The following is a 20,278-nucleotide window of genomic DNA, read 5'->3' on the forward strand; positions in this document are numbered from 1 at the left end:
ACATCTTTCCATCGTTTTACAGTCTTGCTTTGATCTGAGGAATTTCGGTTTTGGTGTAAGAACTTTTTCACTATTTCTACTCTGATTTCCATCCCCTCACTAGAGCACTATCTTTCGGTCTATGGCATGAAATAAATGTATCCTAACTCGAATGTATCTAATTTTTGCTAAATTTTCATTCATTTTCTTTGGATATTTTATGTTTTCACTCTCATTGAGCCTTGGCTTTATTTGTTTTCCCTTTTTTTCTAGACTCTTATTTTAATTTGTTTTCATTTATTTTTTTTTTCAATTTTCTTTTCACAAATCCTTTCCAGCTGAAAATATTTAAGTAAATTAAATAACTTTTAAGTTTGATATCCTTTCTGTGTTTAGTTTTTCACTACCCTATACCTTAGGCCTCTTTTAAATAACATTTATGTGGGCCTCTAATATCGTTTTATACCGATTACGTTTTCTTAGCGGAGAAAAAGGTTTAAGGATCTTTCTGTCATGTGTTTTATTTTGTAATATTTTAAGTTATTTTTATGGCTATTTAAACGTAAGGAACACTTTGGAATGGGGTTTTTAAAGGAGTTGTTTTGCTTTAAGTTCAATGTGCTGGATATTTTGCATGGATGGGATGGAATGGGCCAATGGTTACCAAATATTTTTTAAGTTTATTGTTACTCACCCTGGACACCCTGCATGTTTGTTATTATTATTATTTTCTAGTAAATAACCAAATTGTGTTTAATATGAGAACTAACAAATATTTTCTTTCCTGCCTCTTAAACACACACACACATCTAAAACAACCATGCATACACTCTGTATATTCTGATACATTAAAATACATATATATTCAAATACAATGCCACATTAGGACAAGGATGTGCTCATCGGCCATGCCACAAGCAGCACAAATACAGCAACAGCAGCAGCAGCCACTGCCACAAGATCACAGACAAATCACTCGCAAGATTATCTGAACACCACCACAACAACAACAACAACAGCAACAACAAACAACAGTCGCTACCGAAAGCAAACGAACACTGCGAAACCGAAAACCGAAACGTTCTCATCATCCAGTCCGCAGCTCTACATACACAAGCCCCACCACCATCTGGCCGCAGCGAATGCCCTGGACGACCAGACACCGCCACCCATACCGCCATTGCCACTGAATTATCAAAGATCCGATGGTTTGTTGCCTCTCATTTTATGTGTCCCATCCCCTTTAACGATTCGTAACGTCTCAGTGTTTTTAAAAGCATATTCAGTGCTTGTGGTTGCGCGTTTAATGTGTGTCTAATGTCCTTTTGCAGATGAGAGCTACGCTAATGAGACACGAGAGCATAAGAAGCAACGTGCCATATCGAAGGCTTCACGACAGGCTGAGCTCAAGCGACTGCGAATCGCTCAAGAAATACAGCGCGAACAGGAGGAGATTGAGGTGCAGCTAAAGGACTTGGAGGGACGCGGCGTACTCATCGAGAAGGCCCTAAGGGGCGAGGCGCAGAACTTTGAAAAGTGAGTGCCGCAGAAAATAATATTTTAATCGTATGATTTACATCTAAAACCCCATTTTCCGTGCAGCCTGGACACATCAAAGGATAACGATGAAAAACTACTTAACGAACTATTGGAGATTTGGCGGAACATCACAGCACTCAAGTGAGCAAAACCATCGAGGGTTTTTTAATTGGAATTGTTTGATTGTTTTATTTTGCTTGGCAGGAAACGCGATGAGGAACTGACTATAAGACAACAGGAACTGCAACTGGAGTATCGGCATGCCCAGCTCAAGGAAGAGCTCAATCTGCGCCTATCTTGCAACAGTACGTTACCGTGAACCGAAATATGGGAGAATGCCAGATACATTTTGACGAACGAATTCAAACTTTCAGAACTAGACAAGAGCTCCGCCGATGTAGCCGCCGAGGGAGCAATACTCAATGAGATGCTGGAAATTGTGGCAAAACGCGCGGCACTACGACCAACAGCCTCACAGCTAGACCTAACTGCAGCGGGTACAGCATCGACCTCAACCGAGGCGGCGGGCATAAAACTGACCGGCCAACCGCACGACCATGAAGAATCGAATGTGAGTGGTGCACTACATAAAAAATACACAAAAAATTCAATTGTAATATTTCACTTCTTTTAGATATGAAAAACAAACTTTCCCTGGAGTTTGGTGGCTGGGCAAAGGCAAGGACTTTTGAGCCGAATTACTTAATAAGAAACAAGAGAAAAACGTACCAAAAAGTCAGCTGAACATTTACACCTACAATTAAACCGATACTAAACCGCATACGATATAACAGGAAAAGAAACGAAACGAGCAAATACCTATTCAGAGTGATCAAGCTGGCAGAGAAACAATTTCAATATACAATATACATACTATATTTACAATAAGTAGAAGGAGTAAAGAATTTCAGTGAAGAGAAGCGCGCAAGCTCAATGTAAAAACAAAACATAAATGAAGAGAACAAACAAAATCAAAACCAAAAAATAATTTTTGCAATTTTTAAACTGTTTTTGGAGAATATTTAACTTTTTTATGATTATCCCAAGTGTATTTTAAGTTTGTTTTGCAGAAAATTCAAGTGAAATCTGTTTGATCTTTGTATATGTTGTGTTTATTATTATTTTTTTGAATGTATCGAGTTGATTTCATTTTGAAACGTGAATATATGTGCAAAAGCTTTGTGATCCTGAGCAATTGTAAATGGTGTATTTGAGTTTTTGTAAGGTTATCATTATTTAGCAATGATTGTTCGTCTATTGTTTGTCTATTTCTGTGTATACTACTGTCTCAATGTATTATTATTTATTTGATGAAGCACCACAAACCACACACGCATTATTCGACAGCATCCACATCCATGTATGTAATATGTCATTTGCTGCCCCCACAACAAGAAAGTGAACACAAAGATATACACACAAATATTTTCTATATATGCGAGAGAGAGCAGAGCGTACATTACATAGCGATATGATATGATGGAGGCAAGGCAAACAAACATTTACTGTATACTAATGAAAAATGATTTAAATTATTGTGTAATTTTATTTATAACCTGCATATATAAACATATTTATCGAATTTATTATGTAACTTTTCGATTTATTTTAAATTGAATAAAGATTTTATGAAACCTAATTTCACAAGCCATACTAAACGCCACCTGCAGAGTACGACGGGGTGTACGAGTATATAAGATCCATGCAAAATTGAAGTCGAATGATTATGGAAAAAATAGAAAATGTTCTTACTTTTGTGATGCCCACATCCTCCACCTCAAGTTGAAATTAAGCTTTGGCATCCTATACATACTAGCGTTGGGATATAGTTTCTATTAATCTATTCGAACAGGGAATGTCTGTGTTTCAGATTTCAGATCCTGTTGACATTTTTCATCTATCAGCTTAAAACAATGCAAGTTGAGAATAAATGCCAAATAGTTGTGCGTGTTTCAAAGCATCTTCCTTAAGGGTGTGAAGGCTAAATTAAATGTAGAATATAGGATACCTAAGCGGGATCTTTGGCAGAATGTCCATCAACTGGTGCATCGATGCACCGTCGCATTTCAACCTATCAAAAATCTCGTACTTATTAAAGTCCGAATGAAAAAACAAAAAAAAAAAAAAAAATGATCTGTCAGGATATTCTAGTTAGAATATTTGAATTTGAATCCAGCATTATTCAACGGAACTCTTTTTTGCTCAAACTTATTTAGACAAAATCCAATAAAAGCAAGTATTTCAACTAAGCCAGTCAATTAGAAAATAGGTTTATTAATTGGATAAAATTATGTAGGCAGGACTGAAAGATCTATGTAGCTAGTAATGTTCCACGGGATATCAAAATCGAGGAATATGGTTTCCAATCCTTGACGGAGAACGATTAACCCATTGTAAGCCAAGTGGGCATTTTAATATTCCATTAACAATAATGAAAATTTATCAAGATTGGCGCAGTTTAGGTAAAAGATATCGTGGTTTTTATTAAGTTAAGAGGAAGAATAGGATGGATCTACGAGAAGAACTTACCTGCACTATTATTTTCCGTCATTTACCTCAAGTCGTTGAACTGTTTAAATAGAGGGGGCTTAAGAGGGCTAAGTTCGGCTGTTATCATACGAGACGCTATATTGTTGTTGAGGAACCAAAATTGACGCTCTTCCCTGAAGATTTTGAGAGAATATGGCTGAGGAGCAGTTAAAAGAAGTAAATACCAATCCCGCGTCGACATCCCCAGTGACCAACGAACCAGAGAAGACTGCAATGAAACCAAATCCGCCAACACCGCTTTCAGCATCAGCTGCCGGTGAAGGGCAGCAGACAGAGAAGGCGGTTCAGGCAGCGGCCTACAGCATGCGACCGGCTTTTGGGGAAATGTTTCCTCTGCCCATTGTCAAGAACATCATGAACAGCGTTATGACCGAGAAACTGAAAGGTAAGAATATATAAATCGATCTCCTGAGCGTCCAACAAGCGTTGCTAAGCAACTGGTTCCGTTCCATTTGCAGACAAAATATACGACAAGGACGTGGCCAAGATATGGACGCTTGAGATTGCCGATGAAGTGAATCAGAAAATAGCCTCCAATCCCAAGGTGAGGCGCTACAAGCATGTGGTGCAGGTGATGCTTGGCCAGGAGCTCGGTGCCGGGGGTTTCTATAATTCGCGCTGCTGCTGGGACTGCGACTGTGATACCTCCGTCTCCGAGGTGTTCAGCAATACCAGTATATTTTGTGTGTGCACTGTCTTTGGCACCTATCAGTACTAAACGAGCACAAACGACCAGCAAGGACGACGCACCAGAACTGATTAGGATAAGAGAACAACCTTACTATATTTATTCTTAGCACGGTGAGCGGCAGCATATTATTTACATTTAAAACTAGTCGGTTCTTGCAGATTAGTAGGCACCAGGAAACAAGGGAACAACGACCCAACTTCACTTTCGATACTCGACTCGACCTTCGTCTTGCATCATTGGATGCGCACATTCAATGGATTCAGTATGCGGCCCGACATTACAGCCACGTCCAGCTCTCGGTCGATGATGAAAAAAAGAAACGGATGGTTCACAGAGATCTGAATGGGTTTCGTTTGAGCACCGTAGTTGCCTGAGAAGCAAAAAGGAAGTAGTTATTGCACCTTTGTCTATCTGCGCTACTGTTGGCGCAATCGCCATCGCAATGGTAATGCTGGAATTGCAGTCCCAGTTTCAGGTGGGGCGATGGCGATGCGTTGCGCCTCAATGCCTCCGTTCAGGTGTGCTGCAACTGCAACTGCAGACACAAGTACAAGTACTTACGCTTTAGTTGATTGATGGGATGCGTACGAATGTTTACGTCTATGGATTGCTCAATGTGTCGCACATAGACGCCTTTCTCATCAGTCATGGGTCGAAAATCGGCGCGATTAGGCTCGAAGACATCACAGCTGTAACGAAAGAAAGTAAAAGTGCCAGCCAGTCTCAAGCAGCCCTAGCAATCAGCTTACATGCCCATCTGCAACACAACCAAAGCATAGATTAATCTCAATAAATCGACTTTTATATTAACTCCGTGCACTTACATTCTGCAGATCGTTGGTCAGGAACATGGTTCCGTGCAGCTTAAAGTCGGGTATGATGGCCTGAACCCACCGTGGCTTGAGCTGCTTGCGCATCAGGCGCAACGTAGGCCCGAGCTTCAGAGATGCCGCCGCAGCCACAATGTCCGTGTGGTAGTCGGGCAGTAAAATCATGAGATTGTACTCTGGCGTGTCCAGTTCCAGCTCCAGGACGCTCATCTTTAGATGCTCAAAGTACTTGAAGTACAGCACTGCATTGTACACCTTGAAGGTGGTGTGCACAATCTGGTGGATGCCCAGGTAGAACACATGACTGATGACATCCGTGTTGTAGTTGGATTTACTCTCGGCGGCCCCGCTGATAAAGTGCGGCTCAAAGTCGTTGTTGATGGGCGCAAAGTGGGCTGCAGATGGTGGGTATTGAAACGGTTGAGGCGCTGGATGTGGTCCTTGCGGGCTGAAGAGCGACAGAAAGAGATTCGCATCGAGATCCCTGTATGGCAGAGCGTGTCGCTTGTACCGAGACATCTTGGACTTCCTCGCGTACGAACCATTTGCCGACGGGGGAGCTGAAATGGAAATGATCTGCCTAGTGTTTGACGCCTTCCTCTCTGACACCTGTCGGGCCATCATGGGCATGGTCTCTGTCCGCGCACTCGGCAGATAGATGGGCTTCGGCGTGATCGGATTGGAGTGCTTGAGCGGTGCCTGCAGCTTGCTGGTGGGTAGTCGGGAGACTCGAGCCTTTTGAATGCGCAGCAGTGGCTCGGCCTCCTCCTCGGCCACGAAGGCGGACACCAGCTCAGCTGCCTCATCCTCTCCAGCCGGCTCCGCCGTCTCCTCGCCGGATGACTCCGGGGGTGGTGCCTCGGTAGTTGGCTCCGTTTCAGGCGGCGCTTCTGTTGTTGTCGTTGGCTCCTCTGTGGTCGTCGTGGCAGGCACCTCAGTGGTGCTTTCTACATCCTTAACCGTTGTGGTGGCGATGGTCTCAGCTTCAAAATCCTCAGTTGTGGCATTTCCGGGTGTGGTCGTGCTTACCATCTCAGAATCCGCCGTAATATTTGCTGGCGTGGAGGACACCATATCCACACTCAGATCGTAGCCGTAGAACATGAGCACTGTCTCGAAGTCCTTCAAGACAGTCACATTGTTCTTGTTCATGCTGAGGCCCTTCAGGGGATTGTCGGAGCCAAAGAAATAGGTCTGGGAAGAGATCAAAGTAATATTATACACTTTATGCTCTATCTCGGGTTTATTTCAATCCCACTTGATAAGTGGAACAAATCCTATCCAAGCCCACCACCCGATCCGCATAATTGCTGCCAATTAAACACTCTATTCACTTGGACAATTGCTGGTCACTTATTGGAGGTCAACGCACTATTGAAACCCGATAACAGATCGCTTGAGAGGTGGTCATAGGCAATTGGCCTAGGGCAGTTTGTTTGGAACCATTCTTTTTTTGGCTTTTTATTTTATTTCTATTTTTGTTGTTGTTTATCAATGACCACTCCACATTCCGCTCTGCTCTGCTCTGCTGTCGGCTATGTGTGCTTAGCCAGCCATGTAAATGAGTGGAGGCATTTTATTTGGATAGTTTGAGCGGGGGCTCAAGCCGCCACTCTGGGCTGTAGGTTAAGTTCAACGCTGAGTCGAATAGAACCATAAATGGGCCACTAGACCACCAGTTGTCTCACCCGTAGTCGTCGATGTATGTCGCGGTATCCGACGCGAATGACATCACGATTGTTAGGCAACTGCAGGACGTTGCGCAGCTCGTTGGCACTGTTGCTGGAGGATCCCTCGTACAGGGCCACCAGGACACTGACCAGGGCCGTCGGCGAGAAGGCAAAATTGTTGCGATTCAGTATGGAGTGGTAGTGGAGCAGGCGGTGGGTGAGATCATTCGTCAGATCGACCATCACCTCCGCCGGGGTCAGCTCCTTGGCGGCCAGCACCTGTGGCAAGTGATCGAGTGGGGTCATCGGTGGGGGCGGGAAATGCGGATGCGGAAAGCCGCTGGCCCGAAACTCTTCGTGATCGATTTGTATGTAGTGGGCGAGGATGTGGGCGTGCGCCAGGTAGACACCCAGCCAGATCGCCAGCGAGAATCGAGGCATAACGTTGCAGCGGTTGACCTTGCCCAGATTTGGAGCTGATAGAGCAGTTAGCACTTTTGATTGTCGCGTTTGCGGCTGGAACGTTTTAGCGGAAAAATTTGCGAGCTCTATCCGTGCTCATAAATTGCACTACTCTCATTATTTTCGCCTTTCGAATGACAATTTCAAATCAATTAGCCGAATTGAGTGCTCTCCTCTGTTGTCAAGGTGATGACTATTTGGAAATTTGTCAACCGTCAAGCGGATCGCGTTTTCCACATATTTTTCAGCTTCGATTCGAATGTTGGCTGGGACTGTGTCGCTCTGGGATTCGAACCGATTCGCGTGATTGCTGCTGCCAAACTGAAACTGCGACCAGCGCGGCTCTCTGCTAAAGTACTAAAATCCGATCGACCCGCTTGGTTTCGGCCCCATCTCTGGTGGGGGTTCGGGCTCGCGTTTCGCCCAGCAGATGTTCCATGACAATACCAAGGGTGGCTATATAGTGAATGAGCACCACCCACCCCCCCAGAGAGAGGGCTTACAGACGTCATAAACGTTATACTGGTACACATTAATTTCACTAATGAAGAGGATTATCTTATTGATAATCTAGAGTTGTGGACTTGGCCACTAATGAAATAGTGCATTGAGTCCCCAGTTACTGGGAAACTTCATTCAGTGCAGTGTTATCCGTAGCCCTAGCAGCGTCGCTGCACAGCAAAATCCTATAGATTTTCTGAACATTTTCGTAATTCTACCAGTATTCCCAAGCGACTGGGTTGGAAAATACTTATATGTTAACTGTTTAAAACAAAGTGAAATAATTGAATAATGCTTCAGTGGGTTTGGTAGAAGACACGAGAAGGTCATGTCATCGCTGAAACGTTTGGTCCAATTGAGCTTCGGCTTTTTCTGTGCCCTAAACGGCATCGTGCCGATCTATTTTGGATTTAGTTCGGGAAAACTGCATTGGTCTCGCGTCCTCGCCTACTATCGCATTATTCACAACTTCATTGTCATTGGACTAACAATAAAGTTCATAATAGACTATTGGCATTTCCATACCCATGTGGAACAGTCGAGATCCAAGCTGATGGAGCTGAACACCTTTACCCACTTTACCATCGTTTTGTTGTCGTTGCTCAGCTGCATGGAGTGCGCCCATCGGCAGCAGGATCGGATCTACGCGATGATAGAAAAGCTCTTGGACCTGGATCGACTAAGCATCGAACTGGGGTACATTGCCCCGAAGTCCCATCAGCGATACATCGCCCTGCTGGTTCTCGCTATAACCCCATTGCTGGCCCTTCGCCTCTTCATTCATGTGGGCCTGAATGCGATTCGCACTAAGCTGGGCTTCGATTTCCCCTGCAATTGCTTCCTGTCCGAGTGTATGATCCTCGGGATGAGCTCGGTGGGTTTCGGAATCATGGCGGAAATATGCCAATGCTGGTGGAGGCTGCAGACTGGGCTGAAGCGGACTCTTCTGGATGATTCATTGCCAGATCAGCTGAACCAACTGCTGCAGCTGCAGCGGATGTTCCAGTGCCTGATCGATATCACCGCTGAGTTCTGCACCGTCTTCAAGTTTGTGCTTCTGTGCTTTCTCGTTCGGAATGTCTGGTGTGGCATCGTGATCGGATATATGCTCGTTCGCATCTTCTGTGGCCATGGTGTCTCTGAGCTCCACCTCTATCAGCTCTATCTGGCGTTTGTCATCTGCATACAGCCCCTGCTCTATTCACTCCTCCTGAACTGTCTGACGCACACGACAGACTCACTCATGGAGACAACCAAAGAGATTGTGAGAGAATCGCAAGGACACGAACTTCTGGTGGAGCGAAGTGTGAGTATTGAACGAGTACTCTTGGCAGTCTTGGAATTTGGAAGCTGTTTAATCTTACAGATCCAGTGGTTCTCCTTGCAACTGGCCTGGCAGCACACAAACGTCCACGTTTACGGGACCTATCGCATCAATCGACGGCTGGTTTTTCAAAGCGCCTCTGTCATTCTACTGCATGTTTCTTATATGGTCCAAAGCGACTATAGGTCTATGTGAGAAAAAAATCATATTGTATTGTAGTGTCTTATATTAAAGTCGTATTTAAATACACTCGAACGTGTACTGCGGGGAATTGAAGCCGCTATTCCAAATGCCTCTTTGCTAATATTTTCTTTGTGGACATTCATCGTGTCCGTCATCCATACAAATATCCTAGGATACAACCACTATCCATATAGTATATAGACGTGACAGTTCAAACAAGAAATCGTCATCCTTCGACCAGGTCCACAAATAACAGAGAAAACAAAATATTTTTGATTGGGGAAAATGCTACGGAACGGCCAGATCGGCCGTTTTCTTTGGCTATATCTCGGATATTTATGGGCCGATCTGGGCGTGGCATGGCTCTTCGTGATCGGGCGAGTCCTGCCAATCAACTTCCACCGGAAAAAAGGACATCCATTTTTTCACGATTTTCGCAAAAAATCATGATGCCAAAAATCGGCCTAATTTTCAAGGTCGAGATTTTGATGCCGTTTGACTCTCTGGGACCCCACGATCCTGGGAGAGTGGGTCCTGCACCGATCTGGCCCTATTTGTCTGAGATATAGCCTACCGAAGATTTGGATTTGCGTATCTTTAAAATACTGGTTTCTTCCGTATGCTATATCTCTGCAATACGGCAGCCGATCTGGGCGTGGCATGGCTCTTCGTGATCGGGCGAGTCCTGCCAATCGACTGCCACCGGAAAAAGGGACATCCATTTTTTCACGATTTTCGCAAAAAATCATGATGGTTACATCATTAAAATCGCCAAAAATCGGCCTCATTTTCGAAGTCGAGATTGTGGTGCCGTTTGACTCTCTGGATCCCCACGATCCTGGGAGAGTGGGTCCTGCACCGATCTGGCCCTATTTATCTGAGATATAGCCTACCGAAGATTTGGATTTGCGTATCTGTAAAATACTGTTACTTCATTTAACTCTTCCTTTCATTTTAGCAGGTCGGACGCTCCGGGTCCTAGAAATACCTCTTGCGTGCCCGTCACCGATTTGCCTACCATTGTGTACAAGGGGCATCACCCTTTTGGTCTTCCGGTAACCTGGGGGATCCTGCGCACGGGGCCACGATGCCGTGGGCACCTCGGGACATGATTCTTGTCGCACGAGGCTGTGGCTTTTGGTCGGGGCAACCTTGGGTCCAGCCACTGCGGTGGCCCTCTTCCTTGCTTCCCACGCTGTTTGGTGGCAGCATTGGCTGTCCCGCTGGAGTCGACAATGTGGCGTTCCGTCCGCTACAGCACGGACCAATGATCGACGGCGGAATCGTTGGTTCCCACCAACGGGACAGAATGTCAGCAACCCATTCATACGCCGGCGACTCAAACGCTGGGCTTCAGCTTCGAGACGCGTAAGTGAATCATTATATAACTCCGATTTCGCCCCGCCAGACGAAGTCCTATCCAAGCATTACCGAGGCGTACTCCAGACAGACTCCATACTCCAGACTCCAGTCCTAACCCAGAGAGACAGAATCATATCGCAGCAGGACAGAAGCGCACTCCTGCAAGATCATAACCTAACAAGCCATCGTCATCCTTCGACCTAGCCATCGACAACAAGGACTTTGACTAGGTCAGTCAAGGGAGGGACTACTCGGGCTACTAGACTCCAGATATATATAAGGATTATATTAAGGATATATTATATTTAAGGATATACGCGTATATGTATATATTTATATTGTAGATACAAATTTGATCCACTTGTTTATTTAGTTATTCTAAGCTATGTTTTGATGAATAAAACTATTGAAAAATCATCCTTGCTGTATCCTTTATGGGGGAAAGTATCTTGATCGGTTCACAAATGGCGGAGCTAACAAAATATATCTGATCGGGGAAAATGTTCTTGATCCTTGATAAGGACTCCATCAAATCAGGCACATTTTTTCGATCACAGAAAGCCATCGCACGCCCAGATCGGCCCTCAAATAGCCGAGAAAACTAAATAGATATGGTTGGGCTTGTTGTAGTCCTTACTGAAGGATCAAAAACATTTTTCTGATCTGCAATACCCTGAGAAATAAGAGAGAAAACAAGATTTAAATGTCTGGAGAAAGTATCCTTGATCCTTGATAAGGACTTCATCAGGTCAAGGATGCTATTCCGAACATAAGAAGCCATCGCACGTCTCGATTGGATAACAAATGATGAATTTATGCCATAAACAACAAATTACAGCAACTACATCCAGTTATTACAACAACAACAACTTCCAAATTGGTGGCGCTCGAATCCGAGATTTTTCGATTTTCAGATCTGGGATACCAGGCGAACAGAAATCAACAGAAGGTCGCTCGATTTTTTATTTTTATTTATTTATTATTCCCTGCAATTTTTCGAGCCCCAAAAGTATGCAACGATATTTTTGAAATAGCTAAAGTTGCTTGCTGCTGATTTCTGTTCGCCTGGTATCCCATATCTAAAATTCTCGTTTTTGGCCATTTGAGCAGCCGCAAGTTGAGGGTTGTTGTTGTACAACACTAATTTATTGTACAATAATTGACAACAACAACTTTTATTGTTTTCTCCGTTATTTGTGGCCCGATCGGGACGTGCGATGGCTTCCTGTGATCGGTATTATATTCTTGATTTGTTGGAGTCCTTATGAAGGACCAAGGATCAGGGATATTTTCTCCAGACATATATATCTTGTTTTCTACCTTATTTGTGGCCCGATCAGGGCCCCCCGTTAGCACAAAAAATTTCTTGATCCTTCAGTAAGGACTACAACAAGCCCAACCATATCTATTTAGTTTTCTCGGCTATTTGTGGGCCGATCTGGGCGTGCGATGGCTTTCTGTGATCGAAAAAATGTGCCTGATTTGATAGAGTCCTCATCAAGGATCAAGGACATTTTCCCCAATTAGCAATATTTAGAATTCTCCGCTATTTGTGAAAAGATCTGGGCGTGCCACGCCTGCAATCGGAATAGTTTCCCCCATTAAGAATACAGCAAGGATGCTTTTTCAATAGTTTTATTCATCAAAACTTAGCTTAGAATAACTAAATAAACAAGTGGATCAAATTTGTGTCTACAATATAAATATATACATATACGCGTATATCCTTAAATATAATATATCCTTAATATAATCCTTATATATATCTGGAGTCTAGTAGCCCGAGTAGTCCCTCCCTTGATTGCCCTAGTCAAAGACCTTGTTGCCGATGGCCAGGTCGAAGGATGACGATGGCTTGTTAGGTTATGATCTTGCTGGGGTGCGCTTCTGTCCTGCTGCTATATGATTCTGTCTCTCTGGGTTAGGACTGGAGTCTGGAGTATGGAGTTTGTCTGGAGTACGCCTCGGTAATGCTTGGATAGGACTCCGTCTGGCGGGGCGAAATCGAAGTTATATAATGATTCACTTACGCGTCTCGAAGCTGAAGCCCAGCGTTTGAGTCGCCGGCGTATGAATGGGTTGCTGACATTCTTTCCCGTTGGTGGGAACCAACGATTCCGCCGTCGATCATTGGTCCGTGCTGTAGCGGACGGAGCGCCAAATTGTCGACTCCAGCGGGACAGTCAATGCTGCCACCAAACAGCGTGGGAAGCAAGGAAGAGGGCCACCGCAGTGGCTGGACCCAAGGTTGCCCCGACCAAAAGCCACAGCCTCGTGCGACAAGAATCATGTCCCGAGGTGCCCACGGCATCGTAGCCCCGTGCGCAGGATCCCCCAGGTTACCGGAAGACCAAAAGGGTGATGCCCCTTGTACACAATGGTAGGCAAATCGGTGACGGGCACGCAAGAGGTATTTCTAGGACCCGGAGCGTGCGACCTGCTAAAATGAAAGGAAGAGTTAAATAAAGTAACAGTATTTTACAGATCATGATTCAACAACCATCATGATTTTTTGCGAAAATCGTGAAAAATGGATGTCCCTTTTTCCGATGGCAGTCGATTGGCAGGACTCGCCCGATCACGAAAAGACATTCCGCTCTCCGATCGGCTGCCGTCTAGCAGAGATATAGCATACAGAAGAAACCAGTATTTAAAAGATACGCAAATCAAAATCTTCGGTAGGCTATATCTCAGACAAATAGGGCCAGATCGGTGCAGGACCCACTCTCCCAGGATCGTGGGGATCAAGAGAGTCAAACGGCGTCACAATCTCGACTTCGAAAATGAGGCCGATTTTTGGCAATTTTAATGATCATGATTTTTTGCGAAAATCGTGAAAAATGGATGTCCCTTTTTCCGATGGCAGTCGATTGGCAGGACTCGCCCGATCACGAAAAGACATTCCGCTCTCCGATCGGCTGCCGTCTAGCAGAGATATAGCATACAGAAGAAACCAGTATTTTACAGATACGCAAATCCAAATCTTCGGTAGGCTATATCTCAGATAAATAGGGCCAGATCGGTGCAGGACCTACTCTCCCAGGATCGTGGGGATCCAGAGAGTCAAACGGCATCACAATCTCGACTTCGAAAATGAGGCCGATTTTTGGCAATTTTAATGATGTAACCATCATGATTTTTTGCGAAAATCGTGAAAAAATGGATGTCCCTTTTTCCGGTGGAAGTCGATTGGCAGGACTCGCCCGATCACGAAGAGCCATGCCACGCCCAGATCGGCCCGAGATATAGCCAGTTCCATAGGTGGTATGTATGGTATGTGTTTTTGGAGTCCTTAGCGAAGAATCAAGGATTTCCGATGCCATCGTGTTTCCAATCTAAGACTTTTTAATGAAAACACCAACATTATTAGTTTTGAAAGTATCATTTTGCTTGTATCTTTTCTCTTGTTATTTTTATTAGAATTTATTTCGTTTGTTTTTGCTTAACTCGTACAATTAGTGGTTCACTGTTTATTTTATTTTTTTTTTTTTTTGATTGTGATTTATTGTATTAAAATCAACATTCATAAACACATCCATTGAAATATTATTTTTTTGTATTTCTTTTTTCATTTTTTTTTTTTGCTTGCATTTTGTTTTGTTTTTGTTGTATATTTTCGTTTGCTTAAAATAGTTTTGAAAATGTAGTGTTTTTTTATTTTTGGGGGGTTTTTCTATGAGAATGATGTAAAAGTTAATGTGTGTGTGTGTGTGTGCTTGAGTGTGTGAGTGATATAGATACATATGCAGAGAGAGGTGTTACAGGTGGAGAGACATCTAGTACTCGTAATGATTTGGTAACGATTGGTCTGGAAACGCGGGCTTAAGAGTAGTTCAAGATGGACTGCGGCGATGGGGACATGAAGCATAAAAAGCCAACCGAGCAACAAGTACTTAAGTATCTCTATCAAGTATTTCTCTAGCTTGAGTTTTGGTATCCGGACCAGACCTGTATGAACTGTACACTGGGTGTAAATATACAAATATAATACGCTGTTTCCTGTATATAAAGACGCAAAATATATCTACTATATTCGTGTATATACATACAACTGTACTGTGTATGATCTGTAGCCTGTGTAAGTACATACATATGTGTGTTTCCCTTATTTTTTTTCGTTCTTCTCGTACGAGTATCTCTAAAAATTTTCATGTTTCTGTATTTGTTTCTGTATCTGCGCTTAAAACGTTTTGCATTTAGTTTGTGTTGCACTTGCTGCACAATTTGCTTTGCAAAAAATATAGTTGCCGCCAACACCACACTCCCGGCCCATCGGTACAGTCCCGATGGGCGCTACATGGGCGGGCGGGCAGGCGCTATCTATGTTGTATCTCTGTCAGTTTCGTAGGTACTCGATTCTCACCAATGTTCAATTGAAGTGTTAAACATCTCTGCTGTTCTCTGTTTCGTTACGGATATCATTAGATGTATTGTAAGTAGGTTTACGGTTTACGCTTTACGAGTATAGTATTGTATGAATGGTAGGTAGGTAGGGAGTACGGGTCACAAGTGTTCGTTCGGTTTGGGTCCTCGGTTCGGGTGTTTCGTTAGCTGATCTCGTTGCGGGGCTAGGATTGGCTAGTTTCTGGTTAGGTTTTACTTAGTTTCTGCGGTATCGTAGGTTAAGCTTTTCACATTGAGACAACTGTTTATATGTACGTATGTATATGTTATATTATGCACATCTATGTATCTGTATCTATATATCTAGGAGTACTGTACTGCATATATGTATAGGTATATGTATATGTATGCGTGAGCAGTCATTGCCTTCAGATAGGAGCTGTTGCTGCTGATCTATACACCTGTTCTCTATACACCATATATCGGTTAGATAATGTACATATATTATTATATATATGTATGTATGTATAAATATATGCTGTATATATGTATAATTATTTGTTTATACTGCTGTAAGTTTAACATGGAATATACACGACACTTAGTTGTTGGATATATTTATTCGGTTTTTGGTTTTTGTTTATTTTTATTTTTCGGTTCGGAAATGCAAACTCAGTTATACTAACTTTTGTTAATTACTCTTACTATGTTTTCTTTGTTTCTTGTTTCTTGTTTCTTGCGGTGTGTGTGTGTGCTTTCACCTTCTCCAAGGGGGCTTGCCTCCCCTCCCACACAGTATGTGTGTGTCTGTGTGTGTATGTGTGTCTCTTTTGTACCTTTTCATGCGGTGATCATTTGCGCCAAATCCTTGCGACTGCTGCTCTCCTCTCCTCTCCTCTTCCCTCCCATCGAAAGTATGTTCTATCCTAACTAGTCTAGAGAATAGGGCGTAAGTATGAGTATCTTATGTAACAACAGCAAACGAGTCAACAATTCAAACAAAACAGGGATGTGGATGCCATCAAATCAACTCAACTCAACTCAACTTAACACATAATGTCTCACAATCTCAATCCGATTGGGATGTAAACCTCTATAGATGTGTAGACACAACAACAATATATAGATTTCATTTCATTATTCATAGATTACGAGCTACAGACAGAAAACGCACACAGATAAGTTTCTGCCAAAATTTGGTAACGTGGCCAATGATGAATAATGCTGTATGAGGGGTGTGTGTGGGGATTTTTGGGTGCTGGGTGCTTTTGCTGTGGTGCCGGGATGCTGGCGCCCCTAATGGTACGAACGTACGTCTAAATTTAATAAAGTCAAGTCAAGTCATTCAAAGTATCTCTCATATCGCCTAAATAACTAAACCGATTATTGTTAATGTTACATATACATATTTAAGTGTTACTCGTAGGTGTTTAATTTATATTAAATGTTAATTTTTAAGATACTTTCGACGACCCGTTTTTGGGGTCTGTCTGATTTGCCAAAATTGTTGGGAATGCCCAGAACTAAAAGTCTTTTGAAATTAAGATTACATTTAGCCAATTTTGAAGACATCTTGTGGTTCTACTCTCGTATCCGATCGCCAATCTATGCAAAATAATTGAATACAATTTATTGAATTAGCTTCGTCCGAATTTCCTCTCCTTTCAGTTTCAATTTCAGTTTTAGTTTCCGTTTCAGTTTTTTTCAACAAAATTGTCTTGCCAATTATCGTAAAATTTAAATTGTAAAAAAGTTACAACAACTCCTGGGTAGAAAAACTTATTTAAAAACTATTATTGAAATTAATTTACTTTACGCTTCCTAACGCTTAGCTCTTAAGCACTGCAGCGAGTAGTTCTCAGAGGCCTTCATTTCTCAGATGATTTCTCTTTACGTACTATCTCTCTTCGTATTTTAGTTTTGGTTTGAAGTTTCAGTCAGTTTACAAGAATGTCTTATGTATACATGAATATTGGTGGGTGCATGAGATGCGATGCAATGCATGAGATGTGAAACAACTATTGATTGTATAAACAGCTTATTGCTTTCATCAGAATTTTCAAGATTTTAAGATTTCGAGATTTCGATTGATGGATGATGAATCGTTCAAGCGTGAGCGTGTAGTCATTGCTGGCAGTGTAAAGCAGTTATCATCATCGTTCCTCTATCCGACAACAGTGGTCTTTCCTAGTAGTTTTCCGATTATTTTGGGATTCCGAATCATTATCGTAGATAATTTAAGGTGGAAGCTTTCCAATGATTTTAAAAGGTCAGATATTCTCTTGTGTATCAAATTATTCCTTGACTGACAGCGGACCACAAAATCAACTCAAAAACTTATACAGGAAGACCACCAACGTTTCGCTTTCGACGCCTGGCGGTATGCAACGGAAATTGCTTTCCTTTCAGCGGTCGAGCCCTTCAGCTCTCTTTGCCGTGTGTGTTCTTGTCATGGAATGGTTAAATGTGGTGCGTGGAGTACTACTACATATATATACTATATAGTACTCGTGGTAGGAGAAAGCGTGGCGTGGATGAGGTAATGGAAACGCAGCTAAATGAACGATGCGCAAGTCTTTTGCTTGATACTCACTATCCTAACCGCACTTAATGCAATGCACTTAATTTAAATGGTTTTCGAAATTTGTTAGCACCGTGCTGGCTGCTGTCTGGCTGATATGCGCGAGTGTGCGTGTGTACTCCAGTGCGAGTGTGTCTATATCAAAATGAACAAGTCAAATAAATCAGCCTTATATTGAATGCAATTTTTTTGTTAAAACTAATTTCGCTTTCCAATTATCCAAAAAAAATGAACACAAACACACACACACTCAAAAACGCCCAGGCAGCAGTTACGGTCGTCAAAGAGCCAAGAGCTGGCTCATATACAATATAATGATTCTTTATATGGTACATGGAATGGCGATTTCACACCGATCTTTGCCTTGGTGGCACACCAATCTTTACTGTATATGTATATATATATATATATGTGTGTGCATGTATGTATATAATGTATTTTAAGTACATTTACATTTAGTTATCGTTTAGTGGATGCAACATACCGCGCTGTACCAGCAATCGCTGCGTCGGAACAAGCTCCGACCGCCAGCTCTGCCGATGAGATTTCTAATTTTAATCAAAACTCGACTCCCACTGCCGCGAGAATTCCAAATTCTCGGCTTTTATTTCTTTGCGATCCGCCTTCGATCATATCTTAGAGTTAATTTTTGTATGTGTACACATCAATAACGACGATAAATATTAGAAGATATATCATAAGTTTCCAATCTACATGCATATTCCATATGGTTTCTGCTTACACATACAATTCACATACACTTGGGCAAATATGCCCGATAATACATAGATATATATACTATATATACTCGTATGTAATAAATCTATTGTTGCTGTTGTTTCTTGTTAATGTATTTCAAGCATATCTGTCGGCTCAAGTCAGCGGGAAGAAGAATTGAAAATTCACTGCAGAATGATCTGATCCCTCGTCTAAGGAGATAGAGCTCCTCCTATCTAACATTTTAATATCAATATCAATTGAGTAGAGTAGAAAGGTATACAATTCTATTTCGATTTGAATTCGATCTGTTCTAGTATGTGTGAGACCCTGGGAGAAACCATGACTGTTCGAGAAATGCAGATGGTCTTGGGGCCGTCTCTGTGAATCCGGAAACCGTTTTCTTCAAATCAAAATCAAAGTCAAAACTGAGATTCAAACTGAAAATTGAAATTGCCTCAAAAATAAAAATAAAATAAAAACATTTTGTGTTTCTTTTTTTTTTTGTTTTGTTTAATTATAAATAACAATTGTATATTTTTAATAAAATGGGTGTTCTTGTTGTGTTGCTGTTGTTTTCTTTTCAAGAAAAATAATAAAAAGAAATACATATTTCTCGCCATTGAAATCATTTTGATGGATTAAAGCCCAGACCTTTACTGAGACGCGTCCCTTTCTTCCATCGCCTATGATATCATTTCTTTTCATTTATTGTTTGCCTTATTTGCTGTCACTTGCTGTGTTTCGGTTTACTTCTTCGGGACAGGTTAGATTTCTGGGTGTATTGGGTGTTTGTCTGGGTGTTTGAGGATACCCGTGCGATTGAATTTCTTGCTCATTTCGTGGCATGTAATGATAAACATACACATCAAATAGTAAGAAATATTAGCGATAATTATACAATAATGGATAGTTTTCATCTTCCTTTGTTTCTTTAAAAATATCACTTAAGTGTAAATAATTTCCAGAACGCAACGAAATCGATCGAGTGCACATACTTATGTATCTATGTACATATGCATGTTTGTATGTATGTACGTACGCATGTGTGTGGGATTGTGTGCATGTGTGTGAGTGTGAGTGTGGTGCACGAAAATTAGCAAGAAAAACAATAATAATGATAACAATAATCATAATCGTGTAATCGTAATCATAATCGTAATAAAGAATTGACGCCCCCTCCCGTTCCCATCGGCTGGGGCGTCGGGAGGGGGCGACAGACAAAAAAAGTAAGTAAAATGTTTTGTATTTCCTCCGTTCCGTTCCGTTTTCTTTTCAGTTTTCATTTTACAATTTAATCGATATATTTATTTATAATTTGTATATATGTATGTATGTATGTTCGATTCCATATGCAAGGACATCTGTGTGTCTGTTTGTGTGTGTGTGTGTGTTTGTGTGTGTTTGGGGTTGGTTTAAACTTAAAGTTAATAAAAACGAAATACAAGTGTAAAAAATGTTGTTAAACTTTTTCGCATTACACAAAAATGGCCACCATTATGAATTTCATTCAAATCACGGCAAACAATTTCAATGAAATTTTCG

General features: G+C 42.1%; 4 protein-coding genes across 15 annotated transcripts in view; 3 read left to right on the forward strand and 1 right to left on the reverse strand.

The window, feature by feature from the left end:
- The window catches only part of LOC108155526 (F-actin-monooxygenase Mical), a 52,944-nt gene extending 49,787 nt beyond the window's left edge, over positions 1-3,157 (forward strand). For 7 of the 10 annotated variants that reach the window (XM_033390152.1, XM_017286379.2, XM_017286386.2 and 4 more), the window contains 7 exons: positions 23-55; positions 866-1,187; positions 1,311-1,515; positions 1,582-1,659; positions 1,723-1,823; positions 1,893-2,089; positions 2,153-3,157. In XM_033390152.1, the coding sequence (XP_033246043.1) occupies positions 23-55; positions 866-1,187; positions 1,311-1,515; positions 1,582-1,659; positions 1,723-1,823; positions 1,893-2,089; positions 2,153-2,158 (942 nt within the window). In that variant the 3' untranslated portion in view covers positions 2,159-3,157. Of the gene's footprint in view, positions 1-22; positions 56-317; positions 332-865; positions 1,188-1,310; positions 1,516-1,581; positions 1,660-1,722; positions 1,824-1,892; positions 2,090-2,152 lie in introns of those variants that run through there. The other 3 variants (XM_017286380.2, XR_004472130.1, XM_033390153.1) reach the window with 3 other exon arrangements.
- Positions 3,158-4,114: 957 nt separating this feature from the next.
- LOC108157219 (tctex1 domain-containing protein 2) lies at positions 4,115-5,569 on the forward strand. Of its 3 annotated transcripts, none has more exons than XR_001775164.2 (3): positions 4,115-4,453; positions 4,527-4,869; positions 4,918-5,569. XR_001775164.2 is itself a non-coding variant. In XM_017289177.2 (2 exons), the coding sequence occupies exons 1-2, from the start codon at positions 4,201-4,203 to the stop codon at positions 4,784-4,786; spliced, it is 513 nt and encodes a 170-aa protein (XP_017144666.1). In that variant the 5' UTR covers positions 4,115-4,200; the 3' UTR covers positions 4,787-5,569. The 3 variants fall into 3 exon arrangements, 1 of the variants encoding a protein (XP_017144666.1); XR_001775165.2 differs by having other exon boundaries at positions 4,923-5,569; XM_017289177.2 differs by having other exon boundaries at positions 4,527-5,569.
- On the reverse strand, positions 4,991-8,025 carry LOC108154009. Its single transcript, XM_017284102.2, has 5 exons — positions 7,278-8,025; positions 5,584-6,783; positions 5,509-5,516; positions 5,321-5,448; positions 4,991-5,129 (listed from the first exon to the last, which is right to left on the reverse strand). The coding sequence occupies exons 1-5, from the start codon at positions 7,698-7,700 to the stop codon at positions 4,993-4,995; spliced, it is 1,896 nt and encodes a 631-aa protein (XP_017139591.1). The 5' UTR covers positions 7,701-8,025; the 3' UTR covers positions 4,991-4,992.
- A 467-nt stretch (positions 8,026-8,492) lies between these two features.
- On the forward strand, positions 8,493-10,053 carry LOC108154007 (putative gustatory receptor 85a). The gene is made up of 2 exons (XM_017284101.2): positions 8,493-9,528; positions 9,589-10,053. Exons 1-2 carry the CDS (start codon positions 8,551-8,553, stop codon positions 9,739-9,741), a joined length of 1,131 nt encoding a protein of 376 aa, XP_017139590.1. The 5' UTR covers positions 8,493-8,550; the 3' UTR covers positions 9,742-10,053.
- The last annotated feature ends 10,225 nt before the right edge of the window (positions 10,054-20,278 follow it).

The sequence above is a fragment of the Drosophila miranda genome, chromosome 2 (assembly GCF_003369915.1).
Source record: "Drosophila miranda strain MSH22 chromosome 2, D.miranda_PacBio2.1, whole genome shotgun sequence".
NCBI lineage: Eukaryota > Metazoa > Arthropoda > Insecta > Diptera > Drosophilidae > Drosophila > Drosophila miranda.

Coding starts and splice junctions, on each gene's coding strand:
- LOC108157219 (XM_017289177.2), top strand. CDS start 4,201: ATGGCTGAGGAGCAGTTAAAAGAAGTAAATACCAATCCCGCGTCGACA. Junction 4,454..4,526: donor TATGACCGAGAAACTGAAAG/GTAAGAATATAT, acceptor TTCCATTTGCAG/ACAAAATATACGACAAGGAC.
- LOC108154009 (XM_017284102.2), bottom strand. CDS start 7,700: ATGCCTCGATTCTCGCTGGCGATCTGGCTGGGTGTCTACCTGGCGCAC. Junction 6,784..7,277: donor ACATACATCGACGACTACGG/GTGAGACAACTG, acceptor ATCTCTTCCCAG/ACCTATTTCTTTGGCTCCGA. Junction 5,130..5,320: donor TCCCATCAATCAACTAAAGC/GTAAGTACTTGT, acceptor TTTGCTTCTCAG/GCAACTACGGTGCTCAAACG.
- LOC108154007 (XM_017284101.2), top strand. CDS start 8,551: ATGTCATCGCTGAAACGTTTGGTCCAATTGAGCTTCGGCTTTTTCTGT. Junction 9,529..9,588: donor AACTTCTGGTGGAGCGAAGT/GTGAGTATTGAA, acceptor TTAATCTTACAG/ATCCAGTGGTTCTCCTTGCA.